Source organism: Seriola dumerili, unplaced genomic scaffold, assembly GCF_002260705.1.
Source record: "Seriola dumerili isolate Sdu_G_001 unplaced genomic scaffold, Sdu_1.0 BDQW01000149.1, whole genome shotgun sequence".
NCBI lineage: Eukaryota > Metazoa > Chordata > Actinopteri > Carangiformes > Carangidae > Seriola > Seriola dumerili.
In genome coordinates, this window is record NW_019174404.1 from 15,703,619 (window position 1) to 15,729,822 (window position 26,204).

Below are 26,204 nucleotides of genomic sequence, written 5' to 3' on the forward strand. Positions count from 1 at the left end.
CTAGAAGTCCCCATATGTTAGAGCTCCTAAGGCTATAAGGCTGAGACAGCGGGCCGTGTGAGAAACAGGCCGCGGAGAGGCCGACAGGAACAAAACCATGGCAATCCCTTTCAGCCACCTCTCCCCAGGGGGAATCCTCTTACAGCACTTCCCCTGAACTCGAAAGACCATTTTCTATGGAAAAGTAACATGGTTATCTGCCCATCAATGGAACACAATAGGTCGATTTTAAAGGCTGAATGGCTGGATGACTGGAGACTGGTAAATGACAAAGACAGGAGTTTTAACTTTGAGGGAACAGTTACTTTCATTTGAATAAATTATTTCACCTTGTTACTTCCTTGTAAACATGAGGTCAAGAGAGGGGGCATACAGACTTCCGCTGTTCCTAAATCCAATGTTTGGATTAATTGAACACCTGTCCTCCTTGATGCATATACACATGCAGCCTCTACAGCATAAGGGTTGCTAAACTGGATTAATGATGCCTGTGGAGGCTATCCAAACATAGACCTCCACTTGGACGATAGAGCCGGCACTAAAACAGAGACAGTGGATGCCTTAATAAGGGTGAGGTGTCTGCACAACGTCTGTTCACGCTCCAGTTTAGGAAGTCTCTGTTTCAGCCAGATAAAGATCACAGACCATCATTGCCCACACCTCGCCATCAACTCTATAGATAAGGCTGCTGACGGTACCCATCAGTGCAGTCAGTTAGCATGTGTGGACTCGGACACAGTGGTGTTATTTTTCCAAGTGCCCACTTGTTCAAAGACAAAATCATATTCAGCACATGTTTGTCACCTCTCTGACAACCTAATTACCTTTTTGGCACCTTGGTGCTACTTGAGAAGCAGCATACAGCCACACAGCCACACAGAAACAGACACACACACACACACAAACACCCTCGCTGCCACTCTTATGTTTCCCACCACATGACAACAAATCAAACACATCTGGGATGCCGAGCACGTGTTCAACCTGCATCTGACCATTCATGTCAGACTTCTGGTTATTGGGAATGTTCACACACAAGACACACATCTGCATCTGCAGCTCTATTAGCTTATCACTGCTGAGCTAATAGAGCCAGGCCTTGTATAGATGTGTCCCAAACAGGGTTGTTTGGTCTAAAATAGGTATGAGATAGATGTAGGCCACTAGATCAGCAGGACTTTAATCATGACCTCATGCTCCAAATAAACTTCAATGCTAAAAATTCACAAGCCTAGTCCATTTACAGATACATGGCTTTGAAATTTGATTAGGCAGTATTAAAGCGTAGAAAATGTTGGAGGACATCCAGCGTGTACTGTGCTGCAAAGCCTGGGCTTGTTAAAGAACTGGATGAAAGCCATTCAGTCAGACAGTAGTTGTGCAGGTTTGCGTGTCTGGGATGCCTTGTTAAAACTTGGCAGTCGTACTCCCAGTAACTACAAGGTGGATAAGAGGAAAGGACAAAAAGAAAAGAGTGTTTGGTAAATAAGAAGTTGGAGCTAAACATTCCCCGGTCAGTGCCAGCCCTTCTCAGCTGAAGCATTGCCCACATGGAGTCAGGACTATATTTGGAAAATGACTTACAGCATACGACTTAAACTTTTGACTTTGTGGACATGGGTATGTAGGTCAATGCATTAATGCCACTGATACAGCTCTTCAAAGCCAACCCAACCCAAAGGGATTCAATTGTCACAACAAACTGAAAATTTAATGCAATTAATGAAAACATATTATGGCTGTGCCATCTATACTGCCATTAGAAAAGTGCTGATTTCCCCCTGGGCAAGCAGCTCCTCACATGACATATGGCACACCAATCACATGACACCACAGGTCCAGCTGGAAGATCAGACCTTGTGGTGAAGGAAGTGCGCTTCAGGGCATCTCCAGTCCCCAAACAAAAAACAACAGTGATTAAATTCAATGAACCAAATGTCCTTTCAATGGCAATAAACATCCACCAACCGCCGCTTGATCTCCTTTAACAATACAAGTGATTAACAATTGTCTCAATACACAAAACAAGTCCCTGTCCTACTGAGGAAAACAACCTGAGGCAAATAAGAGCATACAGTGCTTACAGGGACTTTAATTTGACTTCTTTCACACACCCGTGTTAGCCACTGGTGTGAACAGGTCAACATGAGGCCATGACCCGGCTCTCAGCAAGGGCTTTACCACAGTTTGACGCCGCTTGTCTTCAGTATGAAAGGATTACACAAGTTATTCCTCAGTCAAACAACATCAGTGGTGGTTACATGCCATGTTGTGGCTGTGTACTGTACAGCGGTCACAGAGGACAACACAAGGTCTTTTCTTTTCCATGGACACAGTTTCACAGTGAATTTTGGCGCTCCCTCAGCCACATACTCTGCTGTTCTTGAACACAAAGACGTTAAACATGCTTCTGGAGCATCTGACACTACAGAATAAACAAAATATCCTTGTTAATAAGGACAATTTAGCCTATGTTATTGCAATTTCATGTTAAATTGCGTAAACTAAAGTCATTAGCCATGCACAGTGGACCTATCATTGTTTTTCAAGAAGCACTGCTGTATTTTGAATGTTAGTTGAGAGCTTTCCTTGTTTTGTGTCTGTGACTGCTTAAAGACAGATCAAATTGCTTGCAAAGTAATTGTAGTGTACACCCATAGACAATGCCTCTAACCTAAGCAGATGACTATTCAGCCTTCCTGGACCACGATGAGGAATATTAAATTTCAGGGGTGACTCTATCTCCAGCATATAACGACAACACAGAAGTGACAATATGACAACAATGACAGGAAAACCTGGTATTTTCCCTTCTGTGACCCATCACTTGGCACAAGTGGTTCACTCCAAGTTGACCCTATGATCAATATCCCATGTCCATCTACCAGGTTTGTATGTGTAACTTCAGTTAGTTCACATCTACCAAGTTTGTATGGGTCTGCAAATCCAATGGTGAAGAGCTGCAGAGACAACCGCTGAGTCAGATTTTTAAGAGACTGACAGCAATGGGGCCTGTGTACACAACTAATCCTCCATCCATACGTGCCCTGGCTGGGCTCTTCTCTTTGCACACACTGAAACTAACCCCTCCACAATCCCCTTTAGCTCCCAGCTATAGATGAACACTGGAAGGCATGCCTAAATCAGCAGTTACTGCGCTCCAACACGGTTACAGTTCCAACTGATGACAAAAGAGCTCGCCCTGAAATACAAATTATGAGATTAAACAGGAAACCCCCCATGATTTGTTTTGGGGTTTGTTTTTCAAAATGTCCTTGACAGTAAAGCAAAGACAGACAGTTTTGTCCCACCGGCCACCATATAAACAGCCCATTAGTCTTTTTGCAGCATAATATAGACACACTTCACTGTTTCTGTGGAATGATAGCACAGCGACTATTTCCATCCATACTTCACATACCATTTGGTGTCCCTCACTAGACATACCTATGCCGTGACTGAACTCTGGCTCAAAGAGTACTGAAGCTGTTACCATAGCCAGCATTCCTGTCAGGTATGGTTTTTATGAGCTGTCAGATACTAAAAAGCGCTAAAACACAGACCAAACTGTAAAATGATGGATGGAATTCAAATAATTTAACTTCCTCAGAAGGCAGTGATTTCAAAACTGAGGACAACGACAGAACAAGTAGCCTACTGGTTAAATATCAGTATTAGTTAATTTACCAAATGACTTAGTGTACAGACTTAGCAGTGCCATTCCTTACTAGTTCAAATACCAGTAGAGTCTGTGGTCTACAGTGAGACTGGCTTAAAGTATTATTTTGGAAACCGGTGTGTTTGAGACTGAATTAAATGTCTCTTTAGCAGCATAGTTTTCAGCTAATGTTTTTCTCCCAGAGCAAACACATTAGTGTAATTCAAACGTTGCAATAAGCAGCAGTTAAGCAGCCCGAATCAAAGAAAAGCTAACACAACTGAGTGAACCTGCCAACATCTTTAAGTGAGAGTAAAAGAAAACGCAAGTCCCATTGTTATGCGCCTCAGTGGAGGTATGTTGTCACACAGGAGCAGTTTCTACGAAACCAGCTGGTGATAACCGAGGAGCGACTCACAGCTGAGACACACAAGTGTATGAAGAGCAGCAGTGTCGTTAATGAGCCACTTTTTCTGTCAGAAAAAGCGTGAAGTGAAGCTGTACACAAAGTAAAGTGCTCCACACTTACCTTTCATCCAGTCGACAACTTGCTTCGGCGCCCACTTCGTTATCGGCTCCATGACTTCTTCAACACAATATCAGTGAGAAAAAATATGCCAAAAAAAATTTGGCGACAAGGTTTTGAGACTTAAATAAAAAAGATGCTGTCACATTCTTTACAACAGCTCGGTGCCGTTCGTCTGTTTGTGTTCACTCACTAACCAGCTCTGTACACGCATGACTGTGGGTCGGACTGAAATCCCCCACAGCTCCTCACCGCCCGGTCTGGGATCAATGCTGCCTTCACGTGCTGCTGGGAATACTGGGAAAAGTCACAGTTAGATGCAAAGTAACGACCCGGCAAGTAGTACTGAAATAGTGTAACTTGCTTCTCTCAGTTACAGATAAACTGGAATAATTGTATAGTTTATGTTGTTTTTGCTTTATTAATATTTTATTTGAATAATCATATACTGATTTTTTCACAGTTATGCGTGCTTGCGGAATCTAATGTTTACCATGACGTAGTTTCACCTTTTCAGTCAAAGCAAATCTTTTTCTGTTGACTATTACAAAACTGGTCATTTGAGGCCAATTTTATAAATATTTCTGATCATAACTAATATGAACACACAGCAGTGTGTAGGCTATTTACTACACCGAGCCATGTAGAGAAGTTTACTGAGAGCACATGAATGTAGCATGTGATGTAGGTAGTTTCTGTGTGTTCACCGCACTCATTTGAAACAGGAGGCTGTATACCAAACAGTGTGGTACTCAGTTTATGGTTTGCTACTCTTGAAAAAAATGAGGAATACACAGATTGGTATACTGTAAGTCTGCCAACATCATTTAAATAATGGGTCACAGTTAAATATCAATTCAAAATTTTGTTAAATAAGTAACCTATTAAACGTATTATTTGTCATAGGTGCTAGAACAATGACAATACCTTATACTGACGTGACATTAAGTCATTAGTGTGATATTAGCTGAATTTGTTCAATCACAGCTGCAGTCACCAAGTTATCACATCAGTCATGAAAACCACCAGAGGAAAAATACCTCCTTTCCATTGAACTGAATATGACTCACCACTGCTCTCTGTTGGTGCCTTGTTTCTTTGCAAGTCATTTAGCAGTAGGCTGCTCTATAGTCACCCCAACACTGCTACTCACATGCTTACAATAATACTTCACATTGTACAGTCTCATCAACTAATTTAGAAACACATCTCCAATCCATCAAAACAATGAAACTGGATTTTAGGCTGTAATGAGTCTGACGACTGTCCCAGCTGAAGTGGGGAATTCACAACAACAAGGAGCCAAGTTGGAAAGATATTTATTATATATATTATAATAATGTATTGTTCTTCATCTTTACTGTATTTTATCATTTAAATTAAGTTTTTTTTCCCTAATACTCATTGCTCTGTATAGCCAACTATGCTGTTTTAATGTTATATGGCGAGCTAACTAACTAGCATTATTGTCTTAATAGAAAATAAAACAAGAATTAGACAAACACAATGACTATATATGTAGTCATAGGTATATAGTCGCAGTCATATGAGTATGAACATAAAAATATGCATTTGACCAAACAAAATCTTGCCTCACATGGTGGGATATTATGTATGTCACATAATGCAGACTATGGTTTATGAGAGACAACAGTGTATTTGCTTATAGATAGAACAGCTGACAGAGAGAGCACATCAGGTATAATCTATATTAAAAGGGTTTCCAGGAAATATCAAAAGAAAAAGAAAAAGACTGTCTTTAGTGGATAGAGGCAAGGTTCCTTTACTGTAAGGTTATTTAACACATCCCAAGTGTTACAACTCTGGTAGGCTTTAGCTATATGCCTTTATTTAGAGGTGTTCAATAGAGATAACGTTTTACAATCTGGTTTCTGACATTAAGTAACCTTTCCTGACTTATTGTTTTTTAACAATTTTAAACACACCTTTCATGGGAGAGTCCCGGCCCTTCCCATCACTCTACTACAGCTGGAAGCTGTTGTATACTCTGCACTCTAATCAGCTGCAGATTAAAGTTCAGCTGTTATTAAACTTGGGCAATGCATCAATTTGCTTTCAGGCAAAGAAAAATACTGGAAGCCACAATACAGTGCTGTACAACAATTTATTCTGCTTGTCTTCATTTTTCATGTTCAAACATGCTGGTTGTTCTGACCCAAGAAATGTTTTGGAAAAGACTCCTTTTCATCACATTAAAGTTAATTAAACTATTTTTTAATAACTAAAATTAGACAAACTAATATTTTCTTTAATGTTTGAGCCAAGTAAGTTTGGTCATGGCTGACAGGTAGGGAAGCTTTGATAGAAAATCTATATAACATAACACCTATACTTGGATGGAGGATGAGTGAAATTAGCATAAAAGTACAGTAGAATAAAATACAGTATAAAGCAAGGAAGTGAGGCAAAGGTCACTAAAGTAGTTTTGTGTTTACAAGTCAAAGGAAGCTGGACGGTTTGGGTGGAGACTGCGCAACATGTCCCCGTCTTATTTGGCCTTTGAAGCAGTTATACTTTCCATCTCCTTCAAGACAGAGATATACAGTATGTTTGTGTATGTTGTTACCAGGCATCGTAAACATTTCTGACTACAGCAAATGGGGGAGTGAGAGCCACGTTCAGTTCTCATGGGAGTGGGCTGGATTGAAGGGAATCTGGGTGGTGTGGAATTCAGGGGAGGTCCTCCCTGAGAGGATTAAGTGAATCATGGGATTGTTGTCGAGGTGAGGCGGAGGGATGGAGGGAGTGTTTGGTCTGCTCAGGAAGAGAGGGCCTGAGCTTTAAAGGCTGAGAGAAAGGTGGGGTTGAGACATGAGGAGTGGATGCAAAACTGGAAGAATTGTTCTGGCTATTCTTGCATGGCTATTAAATTAGACCTACAGAAACAAAGTTCACACTTCCTCATGGAAAAGGTCACCTTTCTTTATCATAATGACCAAGCATCAGAGCAGGATCAACGTCTTTACCCATGGCTCCGAAAGTGCTAACATTAAAACAAAAAAAGACTTAGAAAGATAAACAAACTCTGCATGATCTGCTTTGTATGTGTAACATTTATTTTGGCCTCAAAATACAGGAAGTCCAGATTTGGCACTGTATATTATTCTGGGATCTACATTAAGGTCGGGCTAATAATGTCATATAAACAAAGGCAGGCATGTGAAACATCAGCATAGGAAGTTATCCACTTCACTATCAGAGATGACAGGATATGAAGGGCTGAAGATGTTGTGATAATAAAAATAAACCCATTTCCTGCCACCGACAGGTTTGCTCTCTAAACACTGAACAGATTTACTGCAGGCGAGGAAATGTCACATCCCCTGTAGCTAAAACCACCTTGTGACACTGTCTCATGTGTGTTGCCATATACTCTTCCCCATATGTTTTTGTAGAATTCATGTGAATGGCCTATTGTATATATGCATCATAACAGATTATGAATGTTATTAGCCCAGAGTTGTTCATATAGAACATATCACCAACTTTGGACATCACAGCATTTTATCAGCACAATTTATCATTTTTTCTAACATTCTTCCTCATCTCTTCTACAAGTAGAGCAGATCCTAGACATTAGCATTGACACTAAGATGTCTCTTCACAGGGTAAATGAGGGTTTAGGCTGAAATAAAGAGCGCAGTGTAGTAAAAACACACAGAAGATCCTGTGTGCTGATCTCACTGCTGGTGACTGAGGGCTTGAATGGAAGATGAAGACATAGAGTCTGAAAGTCTCTTGAAAATACTTCTTATACATACTCACATAGGACAAAATATAAACTTTTACCTATTAAGACTCAGATTTCAAAATAAAATCTGAACTTTTTTATATGAACATATTCTCCACGTTAAATATTCTCTGCAGTTGGCACCCATATTGTGAACAGATGTGTTGGTATGTACCTAGCAGTAAATGCCAGTCTGTAAAATAAGAGCTAAAGACCTTTACTACATCCAAAGAAACAGAGTTACTGAAGAGTATACTGGGAATTTTATGGTGCATTCTGTGGGTTTGAAGGGTTTGAGGACACTGAAGGGATAGCTGGTCTGGCGTTGAGGTACTCCAGAACAAAGACTTGCAAGATCTTGTTTAGGTTCTGGATGGTGGAGCGATCCAGGTTCAGTTCGTTGTCGTCAAACGTGTGCCACACGGATGGGAAGGGGGAGGGGATGAGGTGGAGGATACGTACACCTGACAGAGAAGTATAGGATTGGGAATCAACCAACAGAGTTTACACAATATACGTTATATTTTTTGTGTTAGTTTTGTTAGTTGGTGTGTATACCTCTGTTTAGGAATGGTATATGATCATCTTGTATGTGGCCAACAGGTCGATCGGGCCAGAAATACTGCACGATGTTAGGATGATCCACCAGCTGGTTCATGGAGTGGAGTCGCTTTTCTGAGGAGACAAAGAGTAAGAAAGTGCATGTGTAAATTCAGTTTAAAGAAAAAAACAAATGATTCATTAGTTTAAAAATCAAGAATTAGATGATTTGCTTCATCAGGACTGTGTTGGTGTGGTTTGATCTTTGGGAAACATAAGCAACAATCCCACAGCTGTCATCACATTTTGACTCAAATGTTGTTAAATCCTGATTGGTGCACGGATCATGTGACTTTGAACCAGTGCGAAAAAACATGTGAAAAAACCAAAAGTCTTCTCACTTTGGTAGAAAACAGTGTATTAATGAAGCAGCCATTTGCATGCAGAAAGAAACAGATTGAGAAAATAGGCTTCCAGGGCCTTTAGAGTTTCATTAGTAATTTTGACTAAAAAAACATAATCTCTACAGTGCAGTCGCAACAGATGGAAAAAATACAGTGTAATTGCAATCATTTGTCAGCACAGTTGGCACATTGGCCTCCATACAATGATGGCTATCTGTAATATGACTAACACATTAATGACTTGTAATGACAGTGACTGATAGCTAATTTATGGGTGTTTGTGGCACACCTTCAGCAAAGCAAAAAACCCCACATAGCACTACATTTTACAATAATTGTAAAATATTGGATCATTTACCAATGTTCTGCAGTCTGGAGAGCCAGGGTGTTGTGCTGGGGAACTGGTTGCCAAAGTGAGGGCCAGGAGCTCCGATCAGGTCCAACAACACAAACAGATCCTGGAGAAGAAGAGACAGGGAGGGGGCGTGGTTGAACCACACTGATGAGAGCTCTCATGAGAAACTTTCCCTGCACATCCTGAAGATAAGTCCCTGACCAGAAGCCTGTTCCCATAATAATCACACCTCAGAGCCACTGCTTTGAGGTGGCATCTCACATCACACTTGTCTATTCACACGCATGCACACACACGTGCACAGACTTGATACTGTCTGCTTTATCTCTGTCTGTCCACACAGGAATGTCTCCATTTGTTGATAAACAGTTGCTCGATCTCAGCATTGCTACGATAACGAAACGTATACCAATTAAAGTGACGTCTTGTTATCATAGACTGTATAATAGATGACGCTTGATATCAAGACACCCAATCCTCCCACATGATAAATTGAGTGGCTTTGTGAGCTTTTGAAATTTCCTTACGTTACAGAACTATTTAAGACATGTGCCTCCCTTGTTAAGGTGTCTGTGTGGGCTGTGTGTGTGTGTGTGTGTGTGTGTGTGTCTGTGTGTGTGTGTGTGTGTGTGTGTGTGTGTGTGTGTGTGTGTGTGTGTGTGTGTGTGTGTGTGTGTGTGTGTGTGTGAGAGGAGATCAGGCCTAAGCACATTGTACTGAAATTGTTGTGGGCTAACAAAGGGATGATCTTCGGTGTGATTAAGTGATTATGCTAATCTCAGGTGGTTTAGACAGAGAACGATGAGCAGAACTGGTACACACTATGCCATTTAGTTGGTTGGTGCCTGTTGCTCCAGCAGGGTGTGGGGTGCTCTCCATCTTCTGGGCCAGGTGGCGGGAGCCGTATAGGGAGTCTGTGGGGGTCCACTGGAAAAGAGCCTCCTCTCCATCAAAGAAGATCAACTGCAGGGTCAGGTTGGGGCTGGAGCTCTACATTGGGGGTAAAGATAAAATATTGCATAGTCATATATAACTGCAGTTTCCATTCCAAGAGCTTTTCTGCCCTCTAGTGGTTTTAAGGTAACAGTGACACGAAAACAGCCTGATGGTTTCAAAAGTAGTTTTTACATTAACTATTAATTTCATTCTTTAGTTTTGTTTCCCCAAAAATATGCTTCTGTAATGCAAAGTTTGACTATTTTCTATGTGATTTATTAGCTGTAATATTGATTATGTGTCCTCCTCTGTGGCAGCTAATGTATTTGTATTCAGGGTGATTCCTATTCCCACAGTGACCTTTGTGACAGACAGCTGAGTCTGATAAACATGTCTCTTGGCAGATCTCCCTGTCACAGGCCCTGTCACTGTCCACCCAATAGATGAGGCTCTCAACTGTGAAATAGGAAAAGAACAGAGTAGCAAGCTGCATGAATACTAAATGTGCTGCTTCTGCATCATTTGTGCATGCAACAATTAAACACTGTTGACAGCAAATTTGTGTCAGTTACTATAAGATATAACCAATCATTATAACTTTTGTATTTGAAATGTTGTTGCTGTTGAAGTTGGGTTTGAGCATAGACATTTGCAAGTTTGATTGATGTCTAATTTATACATGACTTTGTACGTGAGACTTTATTTAAGCTTAGTTAACGTTTAAGTTTGTTTAGCAAAACCAATGAGCTCTTATTGAATGACTCACTGACAATGCATACAGGATAAGGCCTGTGAAATAAATTCACCATTTTCCCACAAACGTCTACATTTGACTATTTTTGACTATTTCAATGCCATGTGATTCATCCATACCTGTCGCTGTCCAATACTGGTCAAAAATCTAATGAAAGACCAAACCAATCTGATAAACAGCAGCTTATTCCTCTATGCTGTGGAGCCCCATTGTGGTCACAAAACTATTACAAACACATCAATGAGCCAAACTGCTGCACTGGCTGACCTGTTCCATCGTTACCATGAACAGGGAGACTGTATTTATTTTGAGTCAGTTTCACATAAACTAATCTGCTGATATATACAGTCACTAATGTACCAAATGTATATTAATCCACAGCTGAAAATAGTCCCCAGTAAATGTGATATTTACTCGTGTTTGAGTACTGTTTGCTAAAAACTACAATACCCAGGTGTTTAAGAAAATTATTCAGCCTTTATATTTGTGACCCATTTTAAAAGACTTACATTAAGTCAAAAAGGACTGACAAACAGACTAACACATCATTGATTTCAGTCTTTTCTTGAGACTTGTTGACAAAAAGAGAAATATAGAACAACACCTGTCTTATCTATTAAATTAAACTATGTTTGCAGCACTAATAAAATGTGTTGTAAGTACTACATTCTTTCTTCTTACCCCCACAACACTTCACTCAGCTTTAAATGATAATTATTTCCTATGTTTGAGTGTGAAGAAAACCCACAGTGATGTTCACCCAGTTGGAGCTGGACTTGTCTGCCACTTGTTTTGCCATGTTATTTTAGAGCTTACTGCCGTCAGTGTTGTTGTTGTAAGACTTCACTATGACTCATGACAACAAATCAAGTTAGTGCTAACCACAACCACAGAAACTATTACACACCCCCAAAATGGCCTAACTATAATTGAAATGCATGTTTGCACACTGGAGGGATTTAGGCATCTATAGTGCACATGGGGTCACAGACAAACAGAGAAACCATGTTTCATTTACTGCAGTATATTGTGGATTTAAGTCACTTGTTAGCCCACTACCTTCTGAGATTTCAGTTCCTCATCCAGGGCTCGTGCCATCTCCAGCATCATGGCACAGGGAACAGCAGAATCAGTGGCACCTTGGAACTCCCTCCCGTGCCACTGTGGCGGGTAGTACTTGGAGTCATAGTGACAGGCCAGAACCAGGCGGCGCTTGGCGGATGGGTTGAGGGTGGCAATCAGGTTGGTGAAGGACAGGGGGCCATAGGGTGTTTGTGACATAAACCTATCCTCTGTCACTTCCCAGCCTGCCCCGAGAGAGCCGAGAGTTGTTTTGATATGCTGAAAGAAAGATGAACAAACACATAAACACACACAAAGAAAAGAGGCTGATTCAGACCTGTTGCTTCCCTATTTCTCATAATGAAACAGTATTTTGTGACGACTTCTTGATGTGGATGTATTTCCTACTGAAACAATATGTTGCAAGACATAAAATGTGGAGGAATCAGTAACAAGTGTAAACCAGCGTGGTATCAGCTCATATCTGCTGCTTATCTTTAGTTTTTAGTTGCCATAATGTTGCCACTAAAATAATGGGTTTTCGAGAAGGTAAAAGAAGTAGGATTTTGACATTTATCTTGCCAATTATTGCCTTAATGAATTGGCTTAATTAATAGCTTTGCCAATCATGATACACTGCATGTGGTCTGGCCATGATATATTATCCCACAATGATAAACTCACCTCCTGCACAGCTTGGCTGCCTGCAGAGCCTGGGTACCTGGTAACCAGCAGTGGCCTCAGATCCCTCTGCCACATCTGCTCCAGGTCAGTGTGAGACAGGGCGGTGCGAATCTCATCTTGTGTTAGCGTGACGGCCCGGTGCTGGAGCTGAACAGGACCAGAGGAGACAAACAAGATAAACCAAAATGGATGAGGGATGGCACTGGGTTCAACTTATATTCATGGAGGAAATAAAAGTGCATAGAGTGACTATTGCAATTTCTAAGGATGAAATGTTACTACTGTGATCAGATCACTAAGCTCTGCTGTTAATCACTGAGGCGTAATGTTTACACCTATTTTCAGTCAGTGTCTGCCATGGCATAGTTTCAACACCTTCTTAGTAAGAGCAGTAGAAGTCATCCTGATACATTTAAATGGAGCAACAATGCAGATGACACACAATACAGAACCAGTAATGTTAGTGTGTCACAACAGTCAATTCCTCCTGTCTTATTACTGGAAACCACTAAAAGTGGAATTTTTTTTAAAATATATATTTAAGATATGCTGTGGCCATGAGAGAAAATCCATCTTAAACAGGATTATTCACAGTCAGCTACGACAGTATCAACTACATGACAACGCCTAGAAAACCCATACAGCATATTTGTGTAAAAAAGCAGCAATTTGATCTTGTGGTGAGGTTGTTTTAGATGAGCTGTGAAGTTCACTCTAACACCTCCTAAGTGTGAGACACAAGAGCCAATTAGAGCTGTGTGAATAGACATTAATTGACTGGCTTCACAGACACACACACAAGGGCTACTTTAGTAAATCAGGGATCTAGGGGACTAGAGAGGCAGAAAAGTGAGAGGCTCTTGTTAACACGTTATTTCTCCCTTTTGCTCTAGGAAAAGGAACATGAGCCTGTTTGTTCAATTTAAGGAACACAACATAGATTTAGATTTCACGTTTCAAGCTGTGTGTCAATTCAGTGTGTTAAAAAAACATATTGATCCTCTGATCCCATGGCTCTTTTTTCATTTGGTCTCAAAGTTCAACTGCTGAGAAGCACGGTTGTCCTGGTAACAAACTGAACTGACAGGGAGGATGGAGAGCGGGAGCATGAGGGAAAGAGCTGAGGGTGAACATCAGAGCCCAGTCAATGTCTCTGTTGTATCTGTTTTGCGCCGCTCCTGCCTCTCTGATAATTGGCACTCTGACTGCTCCAAGGTGTTGGAAGAGAACATGAGCTGGAGTTGTAAAATCTGTGTTTATGATTATTTCTGCAATTAGCAGTTAGTTTCATTATTAGTTAATCTGATTACTAATTTATCATTTAATTGTTTAGTCTAATGATAAGTGGTATGGTTAATGAATGAATGTTTAGTCCATAAAATTTCTGAAAATAGTAAAAACTACCTCACAAATTTTCCCAGAACCCACTGGGATGTCTTCAAATTGCCATTTTTAAGTCCAAACCCCAATTTTACAGTGAAATAATTCAGAGAAAAACAGCAAATAATCCCACCTGAGAAGACGGAACCAGCAAATGTTTAGCATTTTTGCTTAATAAACGACTGAAATTATAAATTGATTGTGTGATTTATTATCTGATTATTTATTTTAGCACTTTTTAGTCTTTGAAATGAATATTTTTTTAAGGAAAATCACAGCGTACATTTGTTCTTTGTTCTAATTTGGTTTCACTTTAGCGTCTTGGACAACTGGAGAGGGCACATTCCTTAAGTCTGTTCATTACAACTAAAGCATAAAGATTCACTTACAACCCCTGTTCACAGTGTGCATTGGACCCTTACTGGCTGACTCATGCATCAGTCCTGTAATTACAGAGTGGCGTACATATAGTGCAAGAGGTACAATTATGTGGTCACACAGACTCAATATAGTCTTCCAAAGAGCTGGGGCTCACTGAGCTCAGAGAGGGTTAAAAGGGGGTCCACTTAAGATCTATAAATACCAAGACCTGCAATTGGAGGATCAATGATGATGACTGTGCTGCCATAGCAACCGGGCAAAGAGAAGAGCAGAAGAAGATCATAGATGAGGAACATGAGTGGCCAGGCATACCCAGGTGCATCTCAGGAGAATTACACAAGTGCTTAGAGACTGTGCAGAGGATTGTTGGAGTATCGTGACTAATTATTATGAATATACCATAAATGTAAAAGCAGAATATGAAAACTCTCCCATACAGAATAATAGTAGCCTGTTGATCGACATTTTTCCTGCAATTCATATATTTCTCCAGTAAAATAATTCAAGAAAATGGGTACAAATGTTTTTATAATGATAAAAACAATTTATTAAGAATTAATCTATAATTGCAAGCAATCATTTGAGCCTTGTTAAAAGTCAGTCACATGACAGTAAAGATATAAAAACACTGCATGTGGCAAGTTTTTAAAAATGGTTTCACTTCTGGACATGGTTCTCTGATTGTCTGAATGTGGGCTACAATTCAGACTACCTGGTTGTGTTCAGACAACAAGCTGTTAACAGACACTCTTAATTGATTTACCTTTTCTTGTGTCCAGGGGATTCCGTTGGAGCAGTGGATGAATGTCATCCAGATGGACACAGCGTAAAACAAACGCATTATGTGACTCCGCTCAGCCGTCGTTGTTGTCGCTCCTCTCCACATTCCTGTCTCTCCTCTGTGAAAGCTTACAGATCATGTGAAAAGCAGGAGGGAGGACCCGAGGCTCTTTAAACCACAGCGCGTCACTATACTGCTGTGTGTGTACGTGTGTGTGTGTGTGTGTGTGTGTGTGTGTGTGTTTGTCTGTGGTTCGTGGAACCACTTGGGTGCCTGTGAACAGTAATGACATAGTGACCCCATGTACAATTTTTCAGCAACAAACACTTTTACAGCATACCTGAGGGTCACAAGAGAAAAGACTAGTCCCATCATGTCTACTTACCGGTCAGCATTTTTCAACGGGAGCTTCATATTTTACAACAAACAAACAAACAAACAAACAACAAACAAACAAACAAAACCACAGAAAATAAACAAACAACAAAACAGAGTGTAATAAGTTATCTATCAATATATTATAATTAGAACAACTCATGCTTTTCTTTTGTCGTTGTGTAGTCCACCAGTAGGTAAAGCATAGTATTAAATATTTATTTATTTACTTACTTACTTAATTATTATTTTATCTTCCATTAATTCAGACTTGAAAACATGCAAACAATCAGACATACCAGTTCTTAAAATTTATACTTATATTATTTCTGTTAGAGTAAGAGCAGTGCCTTACGTCATCTACCACGTGGTCTCGTTTCACGTGGTCAGCCCGGAAGTGCGCTCCCTCGTCTGCTTCATATGTCAACATCTTTCTCAACACACTTGATACTGCAGCTGAAGCAGACTTAAAGTATCTTTGTTGTGATACTATACATCTTTTTTTGTTGTAACCGCGGTTTTCTCGTTGTGCTTGTAGCAGCGATGTCTCAGGAGGTGTGCTGTTTGAAAGCACAGCTCAAGGAGCAAGAGAGAGAGATTTCAGCTCTGAAGAATAAACTGGCTCAGCTGGAAAAGGTATGAAAGTTTTGCTAAATGTCAAGCTGACGTTTATTTATACACCAGTTGTCCACTTTTACAGCCTGTGCCTACATAAATTAGTTCCATAATAGTAATATTATAGTAGTATAGTATTCTCATTACATTTGAATGCAACTAAATGTTATGTAGGCTACTTATGGTTAGCAACCCTTCCTTATTAGCGACTTTGGAACATAACGTTAGCACATTTGACCCAGGTACTCCTATCTTTAAACTTGGACATTTGATAGAGAGCTAACTAGCATGCTAGTTACTTATCATGTTGAATTTTTGTTTCTTAGTGATGGTTATATACTGGACTGCGTTATATTGAGAGGTGTTTCTAATATTCTGCCCACCTCCCACCCTTATATATGTAAATAGGGAGGACAAAAAATAGAGGATCCGAATGAATATAATGTAATAGAGTACAACACCACCTGTAACTATGACCAGAGTAATAAATGTGTAATTGAAATCACACATTTACAACCATTCAGGCTGAAGATCAATTTATGGCATAGCTGCTTGAATTAAATTGCAATAGATTGCATAGGTGCATCTATTAATGTGGCAGTATATGGAGACATAACTGTAGCTCCTCATGTCATTCATCAGGAGGCACGCACACATCCATAAATTCCTTGCAGGTTCTGGGTAACAATAACCAGCTCAAAAAGACACACTGCTGCAAGCACTGCTATCTCATTCACAGTTATTTAGTTTTTATTCTAAATGCTATGAGATGTCACACATCATCTGTGAATTGGGTAATTGATGCTATACATTTAGGACAATATGCCCAATTCTTCTTCTCCTAGAAAAAACAGTACCAATGTTAATGTCACATCAGCATCATATGGAAAATACAGCATTAAAAGCAAACAGGCATTTTAGTGGTAAACATACTTAGTAAACATACAGCTAAACATACTAGCCACTCAGATGTTCCTCAATCCATTCTTATGTAAAACTATTGCTAATCAGCTCCTTATGTCAGACATATTAGCTGGAGACATACGTAAAGAGAGAAATAAACAAAGCTCCTTATATTATACAGACAGATTGTTGAGGGCTGTGATGCCACCTGGCCCAAAGCTCTTGTACAATCTTGTTTCCTTTGTTGTTGTGTAATAATAATTGTCCCGTGTTGTGAAATCAGAGCCATACCTCAGCACTGGAGCTGCATGACAAAGTGAGACCCCTAATCCCACTGAAAGCCAAACCAGCCCTCAGCAATGAGGACATCATGCGCTACAGCAGACAGCTCCTTCTGCCTGACCTTAGTGTACAAGGTATGGATGGTTACAGGCAGTGTTATTCTGATGTACAGTACAGTAAGCATCCTGTCAAGTGAGATTCGTGGCAAGACTGAACACAACAAAGTACATGTTGACTGTCCACAGGTCAGCTAAACTTATCCAAGACCTCAGTGCTGATTATTGGCTGTGGAGGACTAGGCTGCCCTCTGGCACAGTACCTTGCAGCAGCAGGCATCGGTAGGTAATGTAGTTGATTAATGTACAGCGTGACCTTTTGCCAAATTAGTCAAATCATTAACCCTTCTATAATTATCCTTGAAATAAATAAATAAATAGGTGTAAATAATTGTTGAGACGCCAACTGTTTGTGTTTTCCTTAAGGCAGAATCTAAAATTAGCAATGTGGCTCACCTCCCAGGGGCTGGAAAACTGAATAAATGTACCTGCAGGGGAGAGGTTTGCATTTCTCAAAGAAAAATATCCCACTACTCGTTTTAGTACTTTTTAATGAATAAAATCAGGAATCACTCTTATCTTACTGCGGAGACAAGAGTGTGTTTATTTTGAGACATACAGTATATGGCATATGCTTTTCTTTTGCAGTCAAACTTATATTACTTTCTGCCTCAGGTGAAATTTCAACTACACTTTGGTTGTATAACTAACTGAGGATAACTGAAAAAACTGAAGGAAAGGGGTGTAGGAGTTTGTGTTAATATTAACATGCTGTTTAGGGGAAGAGTCACTGACTGTGTTCAGAAGTAAGCCGATACAAAATTTGAGAAAAGTCAATGACCATTCGAGTTTAACGGTCATGGTTCGTCAATGTTATCAGGGTTTGTTATTTATTTATTCTAAAGCTTTTCTGTGTGTCTCCAGGGCGCCTGGGTTTGCTGGACTATGACGAAGTGGAGCTGAGTAACCTGCACAGACAGGTGCTACATGGGGAGGAGAACCAGGGCCAGGCCAAGGCTCTGTCTGCTGCTAATGCAGTTAGAAGGTACTGACTGGTATCTGTACACATTTCTTGAAAAATTACACTTGGTGTGGGACAATATACAATACATAGAGGTCAAAGTACCTTCATACCAATATCCTCTAGTAGAACAAGAGTGCTTGAGAACATTTGAGAAATGTATTCCTGCTCAAATGTGCCAAAGCAGTTCAAGCAGACCAACATTAAAACATTATCATTATTATATATCATTAGTAAATTACATAATATTAGTAGATGTTCTGTAACTATGATAATTGGTGTATTTAACTGCTTTTTGTGACCCTTTGGTTGCTGTGTAATGTATGCTGGCGTGCTCCTGTCTCACCACAAGTTATATTTGGTTGTGTATTTCTCCCCAGTCTGCAAATATTGTGTAAACATGCTATTTTAGAGATGGCTGTTTCTGGTGCTTTTCTCCTTCACAGTGGGCCTACTGTGGTTAGCACACACATTGTATAGCCATGGCCACACGAGGGCATCATTTCACTGACTGAGCAAAAACATGTACACAGTGTTTTGATGCTGTGTCACACGTACAAAACCATCCTCTTCTTTTTCTTATTGTTCATTGTTCATTAATGAGTTTTGCTGAGTGCATAATGCAAGATTATTTATTTGTTTTGTCACCTGTTTGATAGTTGGGAGACAGACAGTAAGTATTAAGAGGGGGGAGGAGAGAGGGGGCTGACATGTGACTCAGATCCCATGTCAGATTCAAAGCTCACATGTTGTTTTGTGATTTGGTTTTAACTGAAACACTAGTACAGCCCTGGGTATGGGATTTTTAAGGTCAATTGTAATACTGATGTCTTATTCATATTATCGTATTAATTCTGCTAACTATGGAGGATTGAACCTGACCTCTTGGGAAACTAATTGCTATTTTTGAATGTCACTTATTGTGTGCAGGTTGAACTCCACTGTAGAGTGTATTCCCTACCACCTGCAGCTATCGTCAGAGAATGCCTTGCAACTCATCCAACAGTATCCTGCTGCAAAGTCCTCAACCTACATCTGTTATGCAGGCCTGCCGCTGGCTAATTCTTTGTCATGAATATTTCTTACAGCTGCCGTCCACTAAGTCCTGTTCAAGCTCATGATTTCTTATCAAGTAGAAACCTAACAAGCAATCTATTATATTGATAAACTCTATGATGACTCCTTGACTTTGCTGACCTCATATATGACATTGTGGCTGATTGTTCAGATAATGTCCCCACACGCTATCTGGTGAATGATGCCTGTGTCCTCAGTAGCAAGCCTCTGGTGTCAGCAAGTGCGCTGAGAATGGAGGGACAGGTAAGGTAGAAAGCCCTCTTTCTTGTCAGGCTCCTCAAGATTAGTAAAATAATTTATGTGCGTGTTTGTAGTTGACAGTATATAACTACCGTGGAGGCCCCTGCTACAGATGTCTGTACCCAGTACCCCCACCCCCAGAGACAGTGACCAACTGTTCTGACGGAGGGGTGTTAGGAGTGGGTGAGTCTTGTCCCCTTACTTGCCCAGAAGCCATTAACTTTGTACAGAGAACAGTGTGTGTAAATAATAGCTGCTGGTAACATTTTCCACTTTTCTTCAAGTTCCAGGGATAATGGGCTGCTTCCAAGCTTTGGAAGTCATCAAGATTGCCTCTGGACAAGGCTGTATCCTTTGCTGTTCCATTCTTAACTCCTACATTACATTCTTCACCTTGCCTGGCCATATTGTTGGTTGGCAGCAGAATTTTTTGCCGAGTCATTGCAATGAATCAACAGTCAACTGCAGAAAGGGATTTCATTGTAGCAACATTAGCGATGGTGTTTTCTGCCTGTCTGATAAAACAAAGCAAGAACAGAGATATTTTGTCTGGATTCTCTGGACTCTGCTGACTACTCCTTTGTCATTGTCTCATGGAGCTGTCGTGGTTGCAGTGTTCTCATGCTAATATTGAGACTCACATCAGAGAATAGGCTTGCCCTGTCATGCCTTCTGACTCGCATTGTGATACTCATGCGAACACCTGGCCGTGATGCATCAGCCAGGGAAGTGTTGGGACTGTTTTCCTACCAAAACGCCTGAATGTTGCTATGGTGCCCATACACGTGTCTGACGTGATACATTTAACAAAGTAGCCTTATCCTTGACCAGGCGTCCCAGCTTCCTGTGGCCAGCAGCTGGTGATGTTTGACGCTCAAGATGCCAGATTTAGGTCCATCAAGTTGCGGCCCAAGCAGACTGGCTGTGCAGTCTGTGGAGAGAACCCCAGTGTAACCAAGCTTGTGGACTATGAGAGCTTTTGTGGGTCTGCTGCCACAGATAAGGTTGGTCGTAAGAGATGAAACAGATCGGGTACTTCATATTGTGGAGTTGTGCACATTTTCATAGGAATGTTGCTTTTTGAAGTAATAAGAAGTGTTTCTTACATCAACTGTATTTTGCCATTTAATATGACACGTAGAAAGTACACGTAATTATCCCCTAATCATAGGAAAATTCTCTTTTTGCCCGATTTTTCCGTGTGTTTCAGTGCCGCAAACTCAACCTCCTCTCCAGAGATCAGAGGATCACAGTACAGGTAGGGAATATATTCTCCAGAACACTCGGCCATTGCGTGACTCCCTGTATTTAGCGCTGTTTATTGTATGATTACTCACAATTTTCTCAGTTTTCATGTGCATTCATAAACTGATTACATCTCTGTGCTGACCCAGCCCCAAATGGGAAATGACTTAATATGGGCCTGTAGATTTTCTATGGGAAAGAATAACATGTTCTATTTGGCACTGAGAGCAGTGGTAGTGGATTGCATCTGTTTATATTTCTGCAGAATTGGCGCTTTCAAACCCGCTGAGTCATTAAGCACAGAGATGGGGATCATGATTGATTGGGCTGTAATCGAGATTGTGCATGGGGCTCCAGTTAGAAACAGTTTTGTTTCCTGTGATTTAAGGAAAAGCAGTTAAAATGTTCATATTACTCCTCAAATACAAATCCAAGCAGTATTTCAACCTTTGCTGTGAGTAATTTTGGTTTCCCTGTTTAACTATGGTCATAAATCAATGTCTTTTTCCAAAAAATAAAGCCACACCTCTCTTTGATTATAAATCTGATAGTATAAGTGCATTAAGAGCTGTTTTAATATTATTCCAGGATTATCAATCCATAATGGACAAGGCAGAGCCCCATCTTTTGTTGGATGTGCGCCCTCTTGTGGAGGTGGATATATGCCACTTACCCTTCTCTCTCAGTATCCTTGTGAGTGATGGAGACACAAACTTGGTCTCACCGTGTCCTAATTCTGTACTTTCACTTCATGTTTCTGTGTGATTATCCTCCTTATATTTCTGCCAGACATCCCACTCTCAAGTTTAGAGGAGAGAAAGAGTGAACACATCCAGTTATTTCAGGAAAGAATCAGCCAATTGAAACAGCAGATGGCAGGTGACTGCCGGCCTCCAGGTAACATGTCAAAACACCATTTAGGCTCTGTATATGTTGTTTGAAATGATCAGGCACGTAGAGCCACTTGTGCATATTCACAGTCCACTGTGTATATTGCATAGTGCCGGGCCGGAGGCCTATTTTGGACAGCTAGTAAAAGGTTGTAATGGGGTTGCTAGGTGACCTCTTTTCCAAAACAAGTGTGGTCAACCTGAGCAGCTGGCCTGCTTTAGAGAAATTAATATTCAAAACATTATTTTTGTGGTGTTCTGGATATTCACTGTGTTGAGCTTTCTTTATCAATGAGTTAAATTTAGGTTTTAGAGTTTTATCTTTTATCTTAGTGCTTTTGGCCACCTATTGTATATTCAGTTCTTGCATATTCAAGTCTTCATTATTTTAAACATGGATCTGTTTATAAATGTACCACTGAAACTCTCTTGTGTGCAGCTTTTTGTCTGTTGTGGTGTTTCTGTGTATTATTTTAAACATGAAAAAGAAGTAAAGGTTAAGTGTGTTCAAATTCAGTCTGAGGCAAATTTAGCTTAAAATTGAGTCCACTGCTTTGACCAAACATATCTGCCAGTGTTTTCTCTCTGTGGCTTCCTCCAGTGTATGTGATCTGTAAGCTGGGTAACGATTCTCAGAAGGCGGTGCAGGTTCTGGAGAAGATGAGCGGATCAGAAGTGGACAGTATTACAGTGAAAGACATCTGTGGAGGCCTAATGGCCTGGGCAAAGAGAATAGACCCCACATTTCCTCAGTATTAATCCATTAAAAGGCTTTTCTTTTAATAAATGCTGCATTCTGTTTGTCATTTTTGTTGATTTGTGTTAAATGTCATTACTGAATTACAAAACCTTACATTCCAAGTGTAACAATAGAGCAGTTCCTAAAATTTGTTGTGTAACCTTGCTGTGCATCAGTTCACCTAAACTATGAGCTGGCAGTTAGATGACGAGTAAGCATCCTTGCAAAATCAAGTAACTCTTCCTGTTTTTCTTGACAATCCAAGTCCAGTTAATTGAATAGATACAGTAGCTTCCGTATATCTGATAAATTAAACATACACCATTTTATGTCATGGTTTACAGACTCCAGTTTTTAAACCTGAGTCTAAAAGGAGTTAAGCTGTTTATAGGATGAGACAACACAGTAGAGACTGAAAGCTGTGATCAGAAAACTCAAACTTATCCTTTCTTTGCTGTTAATTTGATGAAATAAATCAGTGCATTCCTCATCTTGATGGAGACTTATAGAATGAATCTCTTCAATGGCCCCTGAAGACTCCTGGACTCCACTTTGGAAACCGGCGTGTTACAAGCCGAACCGGGTCGTGTAGAATTAAGTTTTTTTTTCTTGGCATGGCCAAGTTGAAATAACGGAAAAGAAAGGCACATGCGCATTGGTTTGAGCTCCATCGGAGGCGCCATTGCCTCACACGGACTGTAGTTCAAGTTTTCCTCCCCACACATGGAAAGTCAGTTATGCGGAGATAATAAAAAGACTCCAAGCCCCAGCTACGGTCGCTGCTCTTTTTCTCGTCAAGCAGGGGGAGTAGTCACAGCTGGAAGGATAATAAGATGCGCATGAATTTACAATCTGGAATAAAAGATAAGAGAAAATAAATGGACGGCTCGAACAGTCTCGGTGCGCCTCTGTAAAAGTAAAGTTGGTATTTATTCTCTGTAGGCTACGACGCAGTGCTTTTGTGTGCGGACTTCCAGAAAGTGCAGAATAATAAACTTGAGGCTCCGCTTTCCTCAGTTGATGGAGTTAAAAAGTTTCTTCAGTCCACTCACAATGGAAAGGAAAGCGCCCTTCGCTGACTGTGAAGGTAAAGTATCATTTCACAATGATTTAATTCGACGTTTGGTTGTGAACGAGCTGTACGCGAGCAGATAGTTCAAGTGCAACAGTGTCCTCTGAATGTGCAAATTTCGAGGCTTGTATAACTTGTTTTGCTGGCATTCTCGACTCGGCTTGTGTTCTGCCAGCGAGCCAATCGAAAGTGGGAGGGGTGCAGATGTTCAGAAGCCTTGGTTCCAGATGTTTGTGGAGTTTGAATTCTTGTAAACACAGAAATGATACGCTTTATCGACTTTTACGTGTCCTTTGGGCTTTAATTTGACTGTTTTGCGCATGAGCAGTTGTAGTCATAATTTTCTTACGTTCACCAAAAGTCAAAAAAGGTCGATAGTAACGTTAAAACTAATCCTCATATACAAAAGTTTCAGTTGTGGCTGCTTTAGCACGGCCCATTTACAAACAGGCAATGTGGAGTTAGCTTAAAGCTAACTTTGAGAAGTACATCTGCACACAACCACAACAGTGCAAGGCAAGAGCAAAACACAACACAGATGGTAGTTATAGAAATAACCTAATCTCAATGAAATTTAAAGTTTTCAGAAACAATTCTAGAAAAGGTAAATATCGATTTTGCGTACTATATTTCGTCAGTGTGGCTGACTGATATTACTGGGTGACGAGTGCTTTCATTGTAAAGGTATATACAGTACATGTTATTAAAGATATGTTGTTCCAAATCAGTTTAACCAAAACGTGTTCACAGTGTGATGAAAAGGAGTTGATTCATTCATACAGATGACAACAGAATAATATGCACCAGTGAATTACTTTCTCTACAGTGTATTCAGATAGGTGAATACCTTTTTCATTATAAAATAGCTGTGTGTGTTTGTCTGTGTGTGTATGTTTGTGGTGACAGGTTTCCTGTGGTCAGAGTGGATTACTGACTTCAGTAAGGAGAAGGAACACCACTCCAGGATATGAAGTTTGTGGCAGTGACTTTACTGCAGAAGCCTGTGGATTGTTCAGAGACTTTCTCCATAACCTGCCCACTTAATTAATGAGTGTGTGGTGTGTGAGATCAGGTGGGCGGACAGGTTATTACCCTCTCAATTTCTGAAAAACAATGTCACTTTGATAAACATACAGTGCTGAGTCACTACGACTGATGAGGACCAAAGGTTCCCCCTACCAAGAGTTTATCCCCACAGATCCAGCTGTGCTTTTTTGTATCACTCCTCTCTGAGTTCTCCACTATTCAGCATTTCACGTCGCCATTGGAAGAAACCCAATGTCTGCCTCCTCTCCCCCATCCTTACCTCGAGCCTACCTCCACTCTCTCCATCCGCACCACCCGTCCTCGTCGCCGAGCCCGCCTGGACCGCTCTACACGCGGCTGTCCAACGGCAGTCACAGCGCCCCCAGCCCCACCAACTCCCGCAGCTCTTTCCATGGGGTGTCCTTCCTGCTGCAGATCGGACTGACCAGAGAGACGGTGAACCTGGAGGCCAATGACCTGTCGTTGTCGTCTGTAAAGGACCTGGTGTGCTCCATTGTGGACCAGAAGGTAAGGACTTCTCTCATGCAGGATCCCTGTCAGGGACACAGGACATGCCTCATCAAACTTTCTTTCCCTATTATCCTCTGAAGTGAAAGGTTTTCCGCAAACGCACACAAACCCACTACAATTAGCTTGTTTTCAAATTTCAGCAGTAATCCTGAAGGCAGTAGACAACTAAAATGATGATGCACCCGTGTGTTTTGCCATCTTCTACCATATTCATCTGTTTAGGTTTTGTTTCCAACACAGACATCTGGGCCTCTTGCCCCAAAATGAGTCAAACACCACAGAGGCAAGTACACAACAGCACTGATGCTCCTTCTGTTACAGGACACAGTCTAGTAGCACCAGTTATTTACATTGTGGTGTAATGTTGCCGGACTTACATGATGCAAGTGCACGCATACACGCTCACATCCCCACACACACGCACACTGCTCGGTGGTTTTGCTCTGCCTGTGTGATGTAGGGAACTACTTTATTTTCCATGACATTGGTAATGTGTTGTAATGACACTGTAGTGTAGCCTCAGCATAAGAGGTGGCTTTAAACACAAGTACAGCCCCCACCATTCCACATCATTTGCCATCTCATATTTGGTTGTTTAAGAATATCCTAAGTGCCAATCAAGCTTTACTTTGCCTGTTCTTGTTCTTTTGTGCTGAGAGTGGTCGGGAGGTCCTGATCATGGTGTCTGTCTGCCAGTGTGTGTGTTTGTGTGTCCGTTTTTATAACATGTGAAGCGAAAATGAGGCTAAAACATTTTAATTTTTGTTATCTTATCTGAAGCAGTCCCATGTAATAATAAGCATTGTAAAGCTACAGCACCACAGATTTAACGCCTTTTATGCAAAGTGGTTTCCTCTGTCAGTAAAATACATTCATTGCACTACTACTAATACCAAATGAGATCAAAACAGTGTTTCACA

The 26,204-nt window shown here is 40.7% G+C and overlaps 4 protein-coding genes across 5 annotated transcripts in view; 2 read left to right on the forward strand and 2 right to left on the reverse strand.

Moving 5' to 3' along the window:
• Positions 1-4,399, reverse strand: part of cnksr3 (CNKSR family member 3) — a 30,749-nt gene extending 26,350 nt beyond the window's left edge. Inside the window, exon 1 of the mRNA XM_022750538.1 lies at positions 4,188-4,399. Within this exon, the coding sequence (XP_022606259.1) occupies positions 4,188-4,239 (52 nt within the window). The 5' untranslated portion in view covers positions 4,240-4,399. The remainder of the gene's footprint in view (positions 1-4,187) is intronic.
• A 1,914-nt stretch (positions 4,400-6,313) lies between these two features.
• LOC111225586 (glutaminyl-peptide cyclotransferase-like) lies at positions 6,314-15,431 on the reverse strand. The gene is made up of 7 exons (XM_022750550.1): positions 15,195-15,431; positions 12,671-12,817; positions 11,984-12,265; positions 10,057-10,224; positions 9,238-9,337; positions 8,494-8,610; positions 6,314-8,399 (listed from the first exon to the last, which is right to left on the reverse strand). Exons 1-7 carry the CDS (start codon positions 15,315-15,317, stop codon positions 8,200-8,202), a joined length of 1,137 nt encoding a protein of 378 aa, XP_022606271.1. The 5' UTR covers positions 15,318-15,431; the 3' UTR covers positions 6,314-8,199.
• Positions 15,432-16,072: 641 nt separating this feature from the next.
• mocs3 (molybdenum cofactor synthesis 3) lies at positions 16,073-22,679 on the forward strand. The gene is made up of 13 exons (XM_022750769.1): positions 16,073-16,223; positions 17,389-17,521; positions 17,633-17,725; positions 18,368-18,488; positions 19,395-19,469; positions 19,667-19,784; positions 19,856-19,964; positions 20,066-20,128; positions 20,622-20,785; positions 20,992-21,039; positions 21,615-21,711; positions 21,816-21,923; positions 22,518-22,679. The coding sequence occupies exons 1-13, from the start codon at positions 16,131-16,133 to the stop codon at positions 22,673-22,675; spliced, it is 1,380 nt and encodes a 459-aa protein (XP_022606490.1). The 5' UTR covers positions 16,073-16,130; the 3' UTR covers positions 22,676-22,679.
• Positions 22,680-23,432: 753 nt separating this feature from the next.
• LOC111225696 (serine/threonine-protein kinase D3-like) overlaps positions 23,433-26,204 on the forward strand; it is a 43,992-nt gene continuing 41,220 nt past the window's right edge. Inside the window, exons 1-2 of one of the 2 annotated variants that reach the window (XM_022750719.1) lie at positions 23,433-23,742; positions 24,634-25,281. In XM_022750719.1, the coding sequence (XP_022606440.1) occupies positions 25,006-25,281 (276 nt within the window). In that variant the 5' untranslated portion in view covers positions 23,433-23,742; positions 24,634-25,005. The remainder of the gene's footprint in view (positions 23,743-24,633; positions 25,282-26,204) is intronic. The other variant, XM_022750718.1, reaches the window with a different exon arrangement.